Source organism: Pelophylax lessonae, assembly GCF_965119305.1.
Source record: "Pelophylax lessonae genome assembly, chromosome: 7".
Classification (NCBI taxonomy): Eukaryota; Metazoa; Chordata; class Amphibia; order Anura; family Ranidae; genus Pelophylax; species Pelophylax lessonae.
The window spans coordinates 301,026,776-301,046,034 of NC_138774.1; the positions used below are offsets into that span (position 1 = coordinate 301,026,776).

The window sequence follows — 19,259 nt, forward strand, 5'->3', positions numbered from 1 at the left end:
CCCGATGACGTCAGGAGGAGAAGCCAAGAGCGCGCCAGTGACGTCACGGGGAGGGCGGGGAGGCCGCCGGCGCCATGTTGGTTGCGGGCAAAGTTCTGCGCTGAGGGTTGTTGAGGTTCGGTGTACCCGGATAATGGGGGAGGGGTCATGTCAGGACTTCCTATAGAGAGGACCGGTCACCTGACAACCTCCCTCCCTCATAATACCGGTCTGTGTGCACCATGGGGGGGTGGTGAAACACAGACAATGGGGAGCAATGACCCCCCCCCCCACCAATATTCTCCTGTGACCCCATTACTTGGATTTCCCCCCACTTCCTGTCCCTGTGACCCCATTACTGAGATCCCCCCCCACTTCCTTTCCCTCTGACCCCCATTACTGAGATTTCCCCCCACTTCCTGTCCCTGTGACCCCCATTACTGAGATTTCCCCCCACTTCCTGTCCCTGTGACCCCCATTACTGAGATTTCCCCCCACTTCCTGTCCCTGTGACCCCCATTACTGAGATTTCCCCCCACTTCCTGTCCCTGTGACCCCCATTACTGAGATTTCCCCCCCACTTCCTTTCCCTCTGACCCCATTACTTAGATTTCCCCCCACTTCCTGTCCCAGTGACCCCCATTACTGAGATTTCCCCCCACTTCCAGTCCCTGTGACCCCCATTACTGAGATTTCCCCCCACTTCCTGTCCCTGTGACCCCCATTACTGAGATTTCCCCCCCACTTCCTGTCCCTGTGACCCCCATTACTGAGATTTCCCCCCACTTCCCGTCCCTGTGACCCCCATTACTGAGATTTCCCCCCCACTTCCTGTCCCTGTGACCCCCATTACTGAGATTTCCCCCCACTTCCCGTCCCTGTGACCCCCATTACTGAGATTCCCCCCCCCCACGTCCTATCCCTGTGACCCCCATTACTGAGATTTCCCCCCACTTCCCGTCCCTGTGACCCCCATTACTGAGATTTCCCCCCCACTTCCTGTCCCTGTGACCCCCTATTACTGAGATTTCCCCCAACTTCCTTTCCCTGTGACCCCCCCATTAATGAGATTTCCCCCAACTTCCTGTCCCTGTGACCCCCCCATTACTGAGATTTCCCCCAACTTCCTTTCCCTGTGACCCCCATTACTGAGATTTCCCCCCACTTCCCATCCCTGTGACCCCAATTACTCAGATCTCCCCCCATTTCCCGTCCCTGTGACCCCTATTACTGAGATTTCCCCTTACTTCCTGTCCCTGTGACCCCAATTATCGAGACTTTCCCCACTTCCTGTCCCTGTGACCCCCATTAGTGAGATCTCCCCTCACTTTCTGTCCCTGTGACCCCCATTACTGAGATTTTCCCCCACTCCCCATCCCTGTGACCCCCATTACTGAGATTTCCCCCACTTCCCTTCCCTGTGACCCCCATAACTGAGATTTCCCCCCCACTTCCTATCCCTGTGACCCCCATTACTGAGATTTTCCCCCACTTCCCTTCCCTTTGACCCCCATTACTGAGATTTTCCCCCACTTCCTGTCCCTGTGACCCCCCATTACTGAGATTTCCCCTTACTTCCTGTCCCTGTGACCCCAATGATCGAGACTTTCCCCACTTCCTGTCCCTGTGACCCCCATTAGTGAGATCTCCCCTCACTTTCTGTCCCTGTGACCCCCATTACTGAGATTTCCCCTTAGTTATATTGTATTCTAAGGGGTGACTATAGAGTTACATTGTAGTGTGTGGGGGATGGGGATCAGAGTAACATTGTATCGGATGGTGGTGATTGGAGGATGGGTGGGGGAGGGTGTCGCCCATTCAATGAGTGCAGAGCTTTATTGTACGGATGACAGAGACGGGGATCAGGTGAGGACAGGAAGTGATGACATCGGGGTGACTTCCTCCTGATCTCTGTGGATCCTCCATCGGTCAGGATTATGGCGTCCCTGAGATTACCGCGCCTGTGCTGTGCCTCCAAAGATGGCGGTACAGACCTGGTCCTCCCCTCCCCCACCTATCACATGGTATGTGGGTGCAGTGCTGTGGTGGGGCTCCTGGGCCTCGCCCTCTCCTATCATCCAACCAATGAGAGGGCTCAGAGGACGGCGAGGAGAGCGCTTCTGGCCGGCGGTCTGCTCAGCGCAGGTGCGACCAATATCTCTATTCTTATCCTTTTATCAGATGAGAGATTTCCTCCCACTTCCTGTCCCAGTGACCCCCATTACTGAGATTTCCTCCCACTTCCTGCTTGGCTATGGGAAAGGAAATTAAGGAAAATCTCCACAATGGGACACAGATGGGGAAAATAATCTGCCAGGGGTTCTAACCCCCCCCCCCTTTACTCTATCTAAAATATATGGCCTTTCGCTCTACTCTCACTTCCTGTTGTGTATATGGGACAGGAAGTGAAGATAATTCTCCCCTTCCCCGTTTACTCCATCCACACTGAAAACATTTTTCCCTATAGTTCTATTTTAAGATTCCCTCCAGTGTTAGTAACCCCCCTCCCCCCCCCCCCCTATGTGATGATGGGGTCCCCTCTCTGTAGTATGGGGGTGTCCCGGTCCCCTCTCTGTAGTATGAGGGTGTCCCGGTCCCCTCTCTGTAGTATGGGGGTGTCCCGATATTAGCACTGTGTGTGGGATATAGATGATGGAGACATTATATACAGATATGATGATGTCATCCTCATTATATCCTTCCCATCTCTGGATACATTGTTTATTATTCCATCTCTGGATACATTGTTTATTATTATTTTTCCATCTCTGGATACATTGTTTATTCTTATTTCCATCTCTGGATACATTGTTTATTATTATTCCATCTCTGGATACATTGTTTATTATTCCATCTCTGGATACATTGTTTATTATTCCATCTCTGGATACATTGTTTATTATTATTCCATCTCTGGATACATTGTTTATTCTTATTTCCATCTCTGGATACATTGTTTATTATTATTCCATCTCTGGATACATTGTTTATTCTTATTTCCATCTCTGGATACATTGTTTATTATTATTCCATCTCTGGATACATTGTTTATTATTCCATCTCTGGATACATTGTTTATTATTATTTTTCCATCTCTGGATACATTGTTTATTATTATTTTCCCATCTCTCGATACATTGTTTATTATTATTCCATCTCTGGATACATTGTTTATTATTATTCCATCTCTGGATACATTGTTTATTATTATTTTCCCATCTCTCGATACATTGTTTATTATTCCATCTCTGGATACATTGTTTATTATTATTTTCCCATCTCTGGATACATTGTTTATTATTCCATCTCTGGATACATTGTTTATTATTATTTTCCCATCTCTGGATACATTGTTTATTATTCCATCTCTGGATACATTGTTTATTATTATTTTCCCATCTCTGGATACATTGTTTATTATTATTTTCCCATCTCTGGATACATTGTTTATTATTATTATCCCATCTCTGGATACATTGTTTATTATTATCCCATCTCTGGATACATTGTTTATTATTATTATTATTCCATCTCTGGATACATTGTTTATTATTCCATCTCTGGATACATTGTTTATTATTATTATTCCATCTCTGGATACATTGTTTATTATTATTTCCATCTCTGGATACATTGTTTATTATTATCCCATCTCTGGATACATTGTTTATTATTATTCCATCTCTGGATACATTGTTTATTATTATTATTATTTTTCCATCTCTGGATACATTGTTTATTATTATTATTATTTTTCCATCTCTGGATACATTGTTTATTATTATTCCATCTCTGGATACATTGTTTATTATTATTCCATCTATGGATACATTGTTTATTATTATTTCCATCTCTGGATACATTGTTTATTATTATCCCATCTCTGGATACATTGTTTATTATTATCCCATCTATGGATACATTGTTTATTATGATTCCATCTCTGGATACATTGTTTATTATTCCATCTCTTTGCTCAGCAAAGTGTGTGTTGTAGGGCAGGGAAGGCTTTCCTTTAGGACTTGCTCACTCTAGCAGTTAGGGGGCAGTAAAACCCTGTGGTTGAGCTGCCATATTACTGCTCCCCAGCCAGGGGTTACGCATGCCACAACTGCAATGCCGTGCTCCACATCAGGAGTTGTGCCCCCTGTGACCGCATCAGGAGTTGTGCCCCCTGTGACCGCATCAGGAGTTGTGCCCCCTGTCACTTTCTATGGGCATGACACCCACGGGGCATGACCTGTTCATGTGACTGCGGCCCCTCTGCAGTGCAGGCAGTGGGGGGGGGGGGGTAGAAGGGGGTAAAGATGGTGGGGGGGTAGAAGGGAGTAAAGATGGCAGGGGGGGGGGGGGTGCAGCGTGTCCCCCATCCCCTGTGTAATGTTCTCTGATTTCTGGATCCTCTGTATAATCTGATCTCTCTTCTCCCCTCTTAGGATTGTTGGTACATTCCGTCCTCTGGCTGAGTCTTCCCGACTTCCTGTCCAATCAGAACTCATGGCCTCCGCACATCCTCTGTATCCTCATCTCTGTGAGTTCCCTTCAATCGTTACAATGTAAATATTTATTGTATGCAGCCAATCAGAAAGTCCGCTCTCATGCTTAGTGTGGTCAGTTATAAATAAGAAAGCAGAGGGACTGGCAGGATCACCAGAGATTTCATACAAAGGAAGCGATACAAAGAGAACAGGAGACTTCCTCATACCAGTACATGGTACAGCAGACACATAATGGGGGGGGAACAGGAGACTTCCTCATACCAGTACATGGTACAGCAGACACACATCGGGGGGGGGGGGGGGAGAAGGAGAGAACAGGAGACTTCCTCATACCAGTACATGGTACAGCAGACACACATCGGGGGGGGGGGGGGAGAAGGAGAGAACAGGAGACTTCCTCATACCAGTACATGGTACAGCAGACACACATCGGGGGGGGGGAGAAGGAGAGAACAGGAGACTTCCTCATACCAGTACATGGTACAGCAGACACATATTGGGGGGGTGGGGGAGGAGAGAACAGGAGACTTCCTCATACCAGTACATGGTACAGCAGACACACATCGGGGGGGGGGGAGAAGGAGAGAACAGGAGACTTCCTCATACCAGTACATGGTACAGCAGACACACATCAGGGGGGGGGGGGGAGAAGGAGAGAACAGGAGACTTCTCCATACCAGTACATGGTACAGCAGACACATATGGGGGGGGGGGGGAACAGGAGACTTCCTCATACCAGTGCATGGTACAGCAGACACATATCGGGGGGGGGGGAACAGGAGGAGACTTCCTCATACCAGTACATGGTACAGCAGACACATATCGGGGGGGGGGGAGAGAACAGGAGACTTCCTCATACCAGTATATGGTACAGCAGACACATATCGGGGGGGAGAGAACAGGAGGAGACTTCCTCATACCAGTACATGGTACAGCAGACACATATCGGGGGGGGGGGGGAGAGAACAGGAGACTTCCTCATACCAGTACATGGTACAGCAGACACATATCGGGGAGGGGGGGAGGAGAGAACAGGAGACTTCCTCATACCAGTACATGGTACAGCAGACGCATATCAGGGGGGGGGGGAGAGAACAGGAGACTTCCTCATACCAGTACATGGTACAGCAGACACATATCGGGGGGGGGGAAGAGAACAGGAGACTTCCTCATACCAGTACATGGTACAGCAGACACATATCGGGGAGGGGGGGAGGAGAGAACGGGAGACTTCCTCATACCAGTACATGGTACAGCAGACGCATATCAGGGGGGGGGGAGAGAACAGGAGACTTCCTCATACCAGTACATGGTACAGCAGACACATATCGGGGAGGGGGGGAAGGAGAGAACAGGAGACTTCCTCATACCAGTACATGGTACAGCAGAAACATAATGGGGGGGGGGGGGGGAGAACAGGAGACTTCCTCATACCAGTACATGGTACAGCAGACACATATCTGGGGGGGGGGGGGAGGAGAGAACAGGAGACTTCCTCATACCAGTACATGGTACAGCAGACGCATATCGGGGGGGGGGGGGGGAGAACAGGAGACTTCCTCATACCAGTACATGGTACAGCAGACAGATATCGGGGATGGGGGGAGGAGAGAACAGGAGACTTCCTCATACCAGTACATGGTACAGCAGACACATATCGGGGGGGTGGGGGGAGGAGAGAACAGGAGACTTCCTCATACCAGTACATGGGACAGCAGACACATATCGGGGGGGGGGGATGGGGGGAGGAGAGAACAGGAGACTTCCTCATACCAGTACATGGTACAGCAGACACATATCGGGGGGGGGGGAGGAGAGAACAGGAGACTTCCTCATACCAGTACATGGTACAGCAGACATATCGGGGGGGGTGGGGGAAGGAGAGAACAGGAGACTTCCTCATACCAGTACATGGTACAGCAGACACATATGGGGGGGGATGGGGGGAGGAGAGAACAGGAGACTTCCTCATACCAGTACATGGTACAGCAGACACATATCGGGGGGGGGGGGATGGGGGGAGGAGAGAACAGGAGACTTCCTCATACCAGTATATGGTACAGCGGACACATATCGGGGGGGGGGGGGACAGAACAGGAGACTTCCTCATACCAGTATATGGTACAGCAGACACATATCGGGGGTGGGGATGGGGGGAGGAGAGAACAGGAGACTTCCTAATACCAGTATATGGTACAGCAGACACAAATCGGGGGGGGGGGGGCGGGTGTTGGGGGGCAGTGCTGTATTTTAGCCTAGGCCAACAAGGCCCAGGCCTAGGGCAGCACTTTGCAGGGGGGCAGCAAAAAAGCCGCCCCCCTCCCCCTGAGACTCTTTTGGCCATTGGTTGCTAGAGCCGCCTCTCCCACCTCTCTCCCCCCTCTCTTTCTCTCACCCCCCTCTCTTTCTCTCACCCCCCTCTCTCTCAACCCCTTCTCCCTCTCTCCTCTCTCTCCCCCCATCTCGTAAGATCTCAGGGGTTCATGCTGGGACTTGGAGTCCTTCAATTTTGGAGGGAGTCACATGCGTTAAAAAGAAAGGAGTGGGGCAAATTTACATAGGAGGGGGAAGGGGGGCACCCAATTTTAGTCTTGCCTAGGGCAGCACAAAACCAAAATACACCCCTGGTTGGGGGTAACAAACAATTTCCCATCTGGGCCAATTCTGACACTTTGTAAAATATACTTTTATTTATATATATATATAGATCTAGATATCATTTTTTATACAATTTTTTTTTTTTTTTAGCAGAGGCCCTAGAGAAAAAAAATGGTGGGTGTTTATGTCACTTGTGATTCTTCCTGTGATCTCCAATTCCCCCCTCTTTGTCCCCCCAGACGTGGATCCATTACTTCTGCTGTGCCCTATTCTGGGCGTTCTTCTGTTACTCCCTGGAGGTCGCTCAGCTGCTCAGTCCCAACCCCTCGGAGAGGTGAGGAGCCAATCAGTAAAATGCAAAACCACGTATTTGTCTTCTTCTCTGAATACAATTTATGGTTTCCATGTAGTACAATATATATATATAAAGTACACCCCTCCCATTATTCTATCTTTTCATGTGACAACACTGAAGAAATGAGACTTTGCTACAATGTAAAGTAGTGAGTGTACAGCTTGTATAACAGTGTAAATTTACTGTCCCCTCAAAATAACTCAACACACAGCCATTAATGTCTAAACCGCTGGCAACAAAAGTCAGTACACCCCTAAGTGACAATCTCCAAATTGGGCCCAATTAGCCATTTTCCCTCCCCGGTGTCATGTGACTCGTTAGTGTTACAAGGTCTCAGGTGTGAATGGGGGAGGTGTGTTACATTTGGTGTTATCGCTCTCACTCTCTCATACTGGTCACTGGAAGTTCAACATGGCACCTCATGGCAAAGAACTCTCTGAGGATCTGAAAAAAAGAATTGTTGCTCTACATAAAGATGGCCTAGGCTATAAGAAGATTGCCAAGACCCTGAAACTGAGCTGCAGCATGGTGGCCAAGACCATACAGCGGTTTACCAGGACAGGTTCCACTCGGAACAGGCCTCACCATGGTCCACCAAAGAAGTTGAGTGCCGTCCTCAGCGTCATATCCAGAGGTTGTCTATGGGAAATAGACGTATGAGTGCTGCCAGCATTGCTGCAGAGGTTGAAGGGGTGGGGGAGGGGTCAGCCTGTCAGTGCTCAGACCATACGCCGCACACTGCATCAAATTGGTCTGCATGGCTGTCATCCCAGAAGGAAGCCTCTTCTAAAGATGATGGACAAGAAAGCCCACAAACAGTTTTCTGAAGACAAGCAGACTAAGGACATGGATTACTGGAACCATCTCCTGTGCTCTGATGAGACCAAGATAAACTTATTTGGTGTCAGATGGTGTCAGGCGTGTGTGGGGGCAACCAGGTGAGGAGAACAAAGACAAGTGTGTCTTCCTACAGTCAGGCATGGTGGTGGGAGTGTCATGGTCTGGGGCTGCATGAGTGCTGCCGGCACTGGGGAGCTACATATCATTGAGGGAACCATGAATGCCAACATGTACTGTGACATACTGAAGCAGAGCATGATCCCCTTCCTTCAGAGACTGGGCCGCAGCATGACCCTCTCCCTTCAGAGACTGGGCCGCAGCATGATCCCCTCCCTTCAGAGACTGGGCCGCAGCATGATCCCCCCCTCCCTTCAGAGACTGGGCCGCAGCATGATCCCCCTCCCTTCAGAGACTGGGCCGCAGCATGACCCTCTCCCTTCAGAGACTGGGCCGCAGCATGATCCCCTCCCTTCAGAGACTGGGCCGCAGCATGATCCCCCCTCCCTTCAGAGACTGGGCCGCAGCATGATCCCCCTCCCTTCAGAGACTGGGCCGCAGCATGATCCCCCTCCCTTCAGAGACTGGGCCGCAGCATGATCCCCCCTCCCTTCAGAGACTGGGCCGCAGCATGATCCCCTCCCTTCAGAACTGGGCCGCAGCATGATCCCCTCCCTTCAGAACTGGGCCGCAGCATGATCCCCTCCCTTCAGAACTGGGCCGCAGCATGATCCCCCTCCCTTCAGAGACTGGGCGCAGTGTATGAGGATGTTAACATTCATCTCAGGGGGACCCAACACTGGAAACCGCCCTGAGCCAGCAAATCAGGAACAGTCTCTATAAAAGAGGTCAAACAGCAACAGTCACCCTGGGATTGCTCTCTCTCAGGCCTTCACTCCCTGCGTCCCTGTATACATGGATGCCTCCTTCCAGTACCAGCCAGACCCGGTACTGTGGGCCTCCAGGCCAGAACCTCTCTTGGCAATAGAGCTGGGACCCTAAATAACTTTCTACAGTAGCCCAGGAAGGCAGACAGCCCCCTCAGGCCTGGGTCTCTTTCCACCAGGAAAAGGCTCCTGCTGTTCTAGGCCCCAGACTATTTATGCACCCCTCAGCCTCCTGCTGGTCACCCTCTCCACCAGGGATTGGCTGAGGCTGCATGAATATTCAGTGCAGGGTTTGCCTCTCCCAACCCGCTATATTCCAGAATTTTCTGAAATGCAGGTGGAAGTAGTTGAACCTGTAGCCAGCAGAACCCAGAACAGCCAAAAGTAATCAAATCCTGCTGCACCGGCTAACCAGGAGGGGGCTACATGAACAACAAATATGGGACTGGCTGTCTTTTATATACAACATGCGTCCAAGGTGGAGAAGAATGGAAGAGGTTCTGACCACCACACACCTCTGTCATACTGTCCCACGGCTCTCCTATAATGAGATGTTCATATTATCAGCATATTTATAGACCGGGGAGGGCTGGGCCAGGGGGCAGGGGGGCAATTGCCCCCTGGGCCACTCTGATGCCCCGTAAAAAGGCTGCACTGCTTCTGCCACAGACATACCTAAAGGATTCCTGGTGAAGAGAAGTAAAAAGTCCCCACCACTGACCTACTGAGTGCGGGATGAAGACAAGGACAGAGCTCAGGCCTCCCCTACCAGCATGGATGGTGTAAACTGTGTCTGAGCAGAGGCCGGTTCCATGCCCCACTGGAAACTCTCCTCCCCCAGCCAGCCCCAACCGAGCTGTCCCAGCTCCCCCCAACCGCACCCTGCTGGCCAGGTTGGGAACCCAGATTCAGCTGGTGAGAAGAGAGTACCTGGAGCGGAGCTTCAGCTTGGAATGGAGGTCAGGAGGAGGCCAGGAAGAGGGAGAGTGGGAGGGGGGCCGAGACGCTGCACCATGGGCCTCTAATTTGTACTTGCCCCCTGGGCCGAAAGTTGCCAGTCTGCCCCTGTTTATAGATCTGAGCTGAATACTATTATATGTCCGGTATTCCCATACTGTGTGTAGATGTTGATGTGTGTTCTCTGCTCAGGTTCGGAAGGCTGTTCACGGTCCTGTGTTGGGGAGCTTCCAGCCTCGTGATCCTCCACGGTCTTCTCATGATGATTCCTTCTGAACAAAGGTAAGCAGGATCCCCAGAGCAGCCTGGGCTCCATGGAATAATAGGGGTTCCTCCATAGGTTACTAAGGGTTCCTCCAGAGGTTACTAAGGGTTCCTCCAGAGGTTACTAAGGGTTCCTCCAGAGGTTACTAAGGGTTCCTCCAGAGGTTACTAAGGGTTCCTCCAGAGGTTACTAAGGGTTCCTCTAGAGGTTACTAAGGGCTCCTACAGAGATTGCCAGGGTTTCTTCCAGAGGTTGCCAGGGTTTCCTTCAGAGGTTGCCAGGGTTTCCTCCAGAGGTTGCCAGGGTTTCCTCCAGAGGTTGCCAGGGTTTCCTCCAGAGGTTGCCAGGGTTTTCTCCAGAGGTTATTAGGGGTTCCTCCATCCACCCACACTGACCATCACATCAATGAATCACCAGTGTTTCTCAGGCTTACCATTTTTACCAACGTGTCCGCAAAAGGATCCGACGGTTCACGAGACTGGCCATAGAGGTTCCCAGAGGCCAGATTGAGTTTATGATCTGGGAGGACCGGAGTGACATCATGACATCACTTCTAAACTAGGATGGAAGTAAACTATTATTTATTTATTTTATTTTTTTAACTTAATGTGAAAGATCCAATTTTTTTTTTTTTTAATCTTTTGCTTTTAAAAGTAGAGGAGAGATGTGGAGTCTTATGAACCCCATATCTCCTCATAAAGAGGACCTGTTATCCCTTATACCTATTACAGAAGATCGAGGACCCGTCATCCCTTATTCCTATTACAAGAGATAGAAGACCCGTCATCCCTTATTCCTATTACAAGAGATAGAGGACCCGTCATCCCTTATTCCTATTACAAGAGATAGAGGACCCGTCATCCCTTATTCCTATTACAGGAGATAGAGGACCCGTCATCCCTTATTCCTATTACAAGAGATAGAGGACTCGTCATCCCTTATTCCTATTACAAGAGATAGAGGACCCGTCATCCCTTATTCCTATTACAAGAGATAGAGGACCTGTCATCCCTTATTCCTATTACAAGAGACAGAGGACCCGTCATCCCTTATTCCTATTACAAGAGATCGAGGACCCGTCATCCCTTATTCCTATTACAAGAGATAGAGGACCTGTCATCCCTTATTCCTATTACAAGAGATAGAGGACCCGTCATCCCTTATTCCTATTACAAGAGATAGAGGACCCGTCATCCCTTATTCCTATTACAAGAGATAAAGGACCTGTCATCCCTTATTACTATTACAAGAGACAGAGGACCCGTCATCCCTTATTCCTATTACAAGAGATAGAAGACCCGTCATCCCTTATTCCTATTACAAGAGATAGAGGACCTGTCATCCCTTATTCCTATTACAAGAGATAGAGGACCCGTCATCCCTTATTCCTATTACAGGAGATAGAAGACCCGTCATCCCTTATTCCTATTACAGGAGATAGAGGACCCATCATCCATTATTCCTATTACAAGAGATGGAGGACCTGTCATCCCTTATTCCTATTACAAGAGATAGAGGACCCGTCATCCCTTATTCCTATTACAAGAGACAGAGGACCCGTCATCCCTTATTCCTATTACAAGAGATCGAGGACCCGTCATCCCTTATTCCTATTACAAGAGATAGAGGACCCGTCATCCCTTATTCCTATTACAGGAGATAGAAGACCCGTCATCCCTTATTCCTATTACAGGAGATAGAGGACCCGTCATCCCTTATTCCTATTACAAGAGATGGAGGACCTGTCATCCCTTATTCCTATTACAAGAGATAGAGGACTCGTCATCCCTTATTCCTATTACAGGAGATTGAGGACCCGTCATCCCTTATTCCTATTACAGGAGATTGAGGACCCGTCATCCCTTATTCCTATTACAAGAGATAGAGGACCCGTCATCCCTTATTCCTATCACAAGAGATAGAGGACCCGTCATCCCTTATTCCTATTACAAGAGATAGAGGACCCGTCATCCCTTATTCCTATTACAAGAGATAGAAGACCCGTCATCCCTTATTCCTATTACAAGAGATAGAGGACTCGTCATCCCTTATTCCTATTACAAGAGATAGAGGACCCGTCATCCCTTATTCCTATTACAAGAGATAGAGGACCTGTCATCCCTTATTCCTATTACAAGAGATGGAGGACCTGTCATCCCTTATTCCGATTACAAGAGATGGAGGACCTGTCATCCCTTATTCCTATTACAAGAGATGGAGGACCTGTCATCCCTTATTCCTATTACAAGAGATGGAGGACCTGTCATCCCTTATTCCTATTACAAGAGATAGAGGACCTGTCATCCCTTATTCCTAATACAAGAGATAGAAGACCCGTATTCCTATTACAAGAGATAGAGGACCCGTCATCCCTTATTCCTATTACAAGAGATAGAAGACCCGTATTCCTATTACAAGAGATAGAGGACCCGTCATCCCTTATTCCTATTACAAGAGATAGAAGACCCGTATTCCTATTACAAGAGATAGAGGACCTGTCATCCCTTATTCCTAATACAAGAGATAGAAGACCCGTATTCCTATTACAAGAGATAGAGGACCCGTCATCCCTTATTCCTATTACAAGAGATGGAGGACCCGTCATCCCTTATTCCTATTACAAGAGAAAGAGGACCTGTCATCCCTTATTCCTATTACAAGAGATAGAGGACCTGTCATCCCTTATTCCTATTACAAGAGACAGAGGACCCGTCATCCCTTATTCCTATTACAAGAGATCGAGGACATGTCATCCCTTATTCCTATTACAGGAGATAGAAGACCCGTCATCCCTTATTCCTATTACAAGAGATAGAGGACCCGACATCCCTTATTCCTATTACAGGAGAAAGAAGACCCGTCATCCCTTATTCCTATTACAAGAGAAAGAGGACCTGTCATCCCTTATTCCTATTACAAGAGAAAGAGGACCTGTCATCCCTTATTCCTATTACAAGAGATCGAGGACCCGTCATCCCTTATTCCTATTACAAGAGATCGAGGACCTGTCATCCCTTATTCCTATTACAAGAGATAGAGGACCCGTCATCCCTTATTCCTATTACAAGAGATGGAGGACCTGTCATCCCTTATTCCTATTACAAGAGATAGAGGACCTGTCCTCCCTTATTCCTATTACAAGAGATAGAGGACCCGTCATCCCTTATTCCTATTACAAGAGATAGAGGACCCGTCATCCCTTATTCCTATTACAGGAGATAGAGGACCCCTCATCCCTTATTCCTATTACAAGAGATGGAGGACCCGTCATCCCTTATTCCTATTACAAGAGATAGAGGACCCCTCATCCCTTATTCCTATTACAAAAGATAGAGGACCTGTCATCCCTTATTCCTATTACAAGAGATGGAGGACCTGTCATCCCTTATTCCTATTACAGGAGATAGAGGACCTGTCATCCCTTATTCCTATTACAGGAGATAGAGGACCTGTCATCCCTTATTCCTATTACAGGAGATTGAGGACCCGTCATCCCTTATTCCTATTACAGGAGATTGAGGACCTGTCATCCCTTATTCCTATTACAAGAGATTGAGGACCCGACATCCCTTATTCCTATTACAAGAGATAGAGGACTCGTCATCCCTTATTCCTATTACAAGAGATAGAGGACCCGTCATCCCTTATTCCTATTACAAGAGATTGAGGACCCGACATCCCTTATTCCTATTACAAGAGATAGAGGACCCCTCATCCCTTATTCCTATTACAAGAGATAGAGGACCTGTCATCCCTTATTCCTATTACAAGAGATAGAGGACCCGTCATCCCTTATTCCTATTACAAGAGATAGAAGACCCGTATTCCTATTATAAGAGATAGAGGACCCTTCATCCCTTATTCCTATTACAGGAGATAGAGGACCTGTCATCCCTTATTCCTATTACAGGAGATAGAGGACCTGTCATCCCTTATTCCTATTACAGGAGATAGAGGACCTGTCATCTCTTATTCCTATTACAGGAGATAGAGGACCCGTCATCCCTTATTCCTATTACAGGAGATAGAAGACCCGTCATCCCTTATTCCTATTACAGGAGATAGAGGACCCGTCATCCCTTATTCCTATTACAGGAGATTGAGGACCCGACATCCCTTATTCCTATTACAAGAGATAGAGGACCTGTCATCCCTTATTCCTATTACAGGAGATAGAGGACCTGTCATCCCTTATTCCTATTACAGGAGATAGAGGACCTGTCATCCCTTATTCCTATTACAGGAGATAGAGGACCTGTCATCCCTTATTCCTATTACAGGAGATAGAGGACCCGTCATCCCTTATTCCTATTACAGGAGATAGAAGACCCGTCATCCCTTATTCCTATTACAGGAGATTGAGGACCCGTCAGCCCTTATTCCTATTACAGGAGATAGAGGACCCGTCATCCCTTATTCCTATTACAGGAGATAGAAGACCCGTCATCCCTTATTCCTATTACAGGAGATAGAGGACCCGTCATCCCTTATTCCTATTACAGGAGATTGAGGACCCGACATCCCTTATTCCTATTACAAGAGATAGAGGACCTGTCATCCCTTATTCCTATTACAGGAGATAGAGGACCCGTCATCCCTTATTCCTATTACAGGAGATAGAAGACCCGTCATCCCTTATTCCTATTACAGGAGATTGAGGACCCGTCAGCCCTTATTCCTATTACAGGAGATAGAGGACCCGTCATCCCTTATTCCTATTACAGGAGATAGAGGACCCGTCATCCCTTATTCCTATTACAGGAGATAGAGGACCCGTCATCCCTTATTCCTATTACAGGAGATAGAAGACCCGTCATCCCTTATTCCTATTACAGGAGATTGAGGACCCGTCAGCCCTTATTCCTATTACAGGAGATAGAGGACCCGTCATCCCTTATTCCTATTACAGGAGATAGAAGACCCGTCATCCCTTATTCCTATTACAGGAGATAGAGGACCCGTCATCCCTTATTCCTATTACAGGAGATTGAGGACCCGACATCCCTTATTCCTATTACAAGAGATAGAGGACCTGTCATCCCTTATTCCTATTACAGGAGATAGAGGACCCGTCATCCCTTATTCCTATTACAGGAGATAGAAGACCCGTCATCCCTTATTCCTATTACAGGAGATTGAGGACCCGTCAGCCCTTATTCCTATTACAGGAGATAGAGGACCCGTCATCCCTTATTCCTATTACAGGAGATAGAGGACCCGTCATCCCTTATTCCTATTACAGGAGATAGAGGACCCGTCATCCCTTATTCCTATTACAGGAGATAGAAGACCCGTCATCCCTTATTCCTATTACAGGAGATTGAGGACCCGTCAGCCCTTATTCCTATTACAGGAGATAGAGGACCCGTCATCCCTTATTCCTATTACAGGAGATAGAGGACCCGTCATCCCTTATTCCTATTACAGGAGATAGAGGACCCGTCATCCCTTATTCCTATTACAAGAGATAGAGGACCTGTCATCCCTTATAATAAATAAAATAAAAAAAAAAATTAAAGCACCCCCATTCCTCTGTGTGACGCACAGAAGTGGAACGCATACGTAGGTTGCGCATACATATGTAAACGATTCTCTCTCTCTCTCTCTTTCTCTCTTTTTTTTCTCTCTTTCTCTCATTTAGTTTTTGCATTGATAAGACAAGCGGGAGATGATGATCCATGGATTGGTGATATCGGCTGTCAGTTGGAGGAATTCACCTGTCGGTCAGTAGATGGCAGTATAGGAATAGAGGAAATAGATCCCAGAGAATACAGGGAAGATCATACAGTACAATATATGGCCCAAAGTATATTATATATCTTCCAACTGTCCTTCATCTGCATCCAAACCCCCCCCCCCCCCTGTCACCCCTCTTTTTGATCTGATCTACAAATAAAAATGTACATTTGAAGTATAACTAAAGATAAAACTTTTTTTATTTTAGTTTTTCATAAATATGAGAGGGATTGGACCCCTGCCAGGTGTTTATTGCTGGCTGTGTCCCCATTTAAGAAATTCATTCTCTTTATTTGTTCTAAATACCAAAGAAAATCACAAAATCTGGGCCGTCACAAATCTATATATATATATATTCCATTACTCCTTACATGCCCATAGTGGGTTAATAATGGGCTCATAGTGGGTTCAAGGTATGAAGAGTTTTTCCCTACTAAGTCAGTGCTCTCCCCGCACCGTACACTAAGTCAGCGCTCTCCCTGCACCGTACACTAAGTCAGCGCTCTCCCTGCACCGTACACTAAGTCAGCGCTCTCCCTGCACCGTACACTAAGTCAGCTCTCTCCCCGCACCGTACACTAAGTCAGCGCTCTCCCTGCACCGTACACTAAGTCAGCGCTCTCCCTGCACCGTACACTAAGTCAGCGCTCTCCCTGCACCGTACACTAAGTCAGCTCTCTCCCCGCACCGTACACTAAGTCAGCGCTCTCCCTGCACCGTACACTAAGTCAGCGCTCTCCCTGCACCGTACACTAAGTCAGCGCTCTCCCTGCACCGTACACTAAGTCAGCTCTCTCCCCGCACCGTACACTAAGTCAGCTCTCTCCCCGCACCGTACACTAAGTCAGCTCTCTCCCCGCACCGTACACTAAGTCAGCGCTCTCCCTGCACCGTACACTAAGTCAGCGCTCTCTCCCTGCACCGTACACTAAGTCAGCGCTCTCTCCCTGCACCGTACACTAAGTCAGCGCTCTCCCCGCACCGTACACTAAGTCAGCGCTCTCCCCGCACCGTACACTAAGTCAGCGCTCTCCCCGCACCGTACACTAAGTCAGCGCTCTCCCTGCACCGTACACTAAGTCAGTGCTCTCCCTGCACCGTACACTAAGTCAGGGCTCTCCCTGCACCGTACACTAAGTCAGGGCTCTCCCTGCACCGTACACTAAGTCAGGGCTCTCCCTGCACCGTACACTAAGTCAGGGCTCTCCCTGCACCGTACACTAAGTCAGGGCTCTCCCTGCACCGTACACTAAGTCAGCGCTCTCCCCGCACCGTACACTAAGTCAGCGCTCTCCCTGCACCGTACACTAAGTCAGCGCTCTCCCTGCACCGTACACTAAGTCAGCGCTCTCCCTGCACCGTACACTAAGTCAGCGCTCTCCCCGCACCGTACACTAAGTCAGCGCTCTCCCCGCACCGTACACTAAGTCAGGGCTCTCCCCGCACCGTACACTAAGTCAGCGCTCTCCCCGCACCGTACACTAAGTCAGCGCTCTCCCCGCACCGTACACTAAGTCAGGGCTCTCCCCGCACCGTACACTAAGTCAGGGCTCTCCCTGCACCGTACACTAAGTCAGCGCTCTCCCCGCACCGTACACTAAGTCAGCGCTCTCCCCGCACCGTACACTAAGTCAGCGCTCTCCCCGCACCGTACACTAAGTCAGCGCTCTCCCCGCACCGTACACTAAGTCAGCGCTCTCCCTGCACCGTACACTAAGTCAGGGCTCTCCCTGCACCGTACACTAAGTCAGGGCTCTCCCTGCACCGTACACTAAGTCAGGGCTCTCCTCGCACCGTACACTAAGTCAGCGCTCTCCCTGCACCGTACACTAAGTCAGCGCTCTCCCTGCACCGTACACTAAGTCAGCGCTCTCCCTGCACCGTACACTAAGTCAGCGCTCTCCCTGCACCGTACACTAAGTCAGCGCTCTCCCTGCACCGTACACTAAGTCAGCGCTCTCCCTGCACCGTACACTAAGTCGGCAGAAATCGCACACACGTAGAAATCTCCTTCTTCCATCAAATTAGTAATTGGGGAGATTTTCTCTCACTTCCTATCCCATCGCCAAAACAGGAAGTGAGAGGAAATTCCTACAAATTAAAAGAATCCCCTGGGGGCCCCCAGGTCACCAGAGCCCGTGTCCCCCGTTGGAAGATTTCCCCTCTATTACTGGGGAGGACCCAAAACCTGGGACTTTCTTTCATTTTCAGTGATAACCGTAAACAGGACAACCATAGAGAGGGTGACTCTCCCTACTGGGGGCACCGAATAAATATCGGCCAACATTTATCAAGAATTTTTTTTTATTGGATGTTTCATAGCAGAAAATAAAAATGTGGGGTTTTTTTCTAATCTTTTAGTATTTTTTTTTCTTTTTAATTTATATTGTGAAAAATAACCGCAGAGGAGATAAAAGAAAGCTCTATTTATGTAAAAAAACAAAAAAATGATATAAATGTAATTCGGGTCCAGTGTGGCATGACCGCGCAATTACCAGTTAAAGTAGCGCATTGCTGAATAGCAAAAAATGTCCTGGTTATGAAGGGGGGGGGGGGGGTAAAACCATCTGGAGGTGAAGTGGTTAAATCACTCACGCCTGGATCACGATTTATTTACCCCCCCTATTTATTTATTTATTTTAGTGATCTGACTTTATCAGCGATTTTTGAGGTATTTTCCGAGTTTTTTTGCTTTTTTTTATCCTATGAGGTGAGAGCGGATTTTTCATTCCCTCATGAGATAATTGGAGACAAGGTGTCACATGGTTCCATTATCTGATGAGAGATTGTTTAGTGAATGGAGCCCGATCGGAAGACGTCATCCCGTACATGGAGGGGGAGGGGCCGCTCATTATAAAGTTCATGAGAAGTTAGAAATGTCTTTAGGGCAGGAAATGTGTCATCGGATCCATGGATGGGATGATGAGCGGATTAGCGGTGACTCACCTCAGACTTTCTTCACTCAGCTTCTTAAGAAGTTCAAATAACGAAACCCCAAACCAAATTAAAAATCTCCATTTTCAGGGCTAAAAGGCAAAGGGAGGATATAAAAAATAGCACCGGGGGGGGGGGGGGGGAACTGTTTTAGGAGAACTTTTTTTTTTAATTAATTTTAAAGCTTAAAGTGAAACAATAAATTCCTTTAA

At 48.1% G+C, this 19,259-nt stretch overlaps 1 protein-coding gene across 1 annotated transcript in view; it reads left to right on the top strand.

Moving 5' to 3' along the window:
* Positions 1-1,889: 1,889 nt before the first annotated feature.
* The window catches only part of LOC309559310 (G-protein coupled receptor 143-like), a 41,232-nt gene continuing 23,862 nt past the window's right edge, over positions 1,890-19,259 (top strand). Inside the window, exons 1-4 of the mRNA XM_082262538.1 lie at positions 1,890-2,124; positions 4,416-4,510; positions 7,316-7,410; positions 10,305-10,394. Of these exons, the coding sequence (XP_082118664.1) occupies positions 1,917-2,124; positions 4,416-4,510; positions 7,316-7,410; positions 10,305-10,394 (488 nt within the window). The 5' untranslated portion in view covers positions 1,890-1,916. The remainder of the gene's footprint in view (positions 2,125-4,415; positions 4,511-7,315; positions 7,411-10,304; positions 10,395-19,259) is intronic.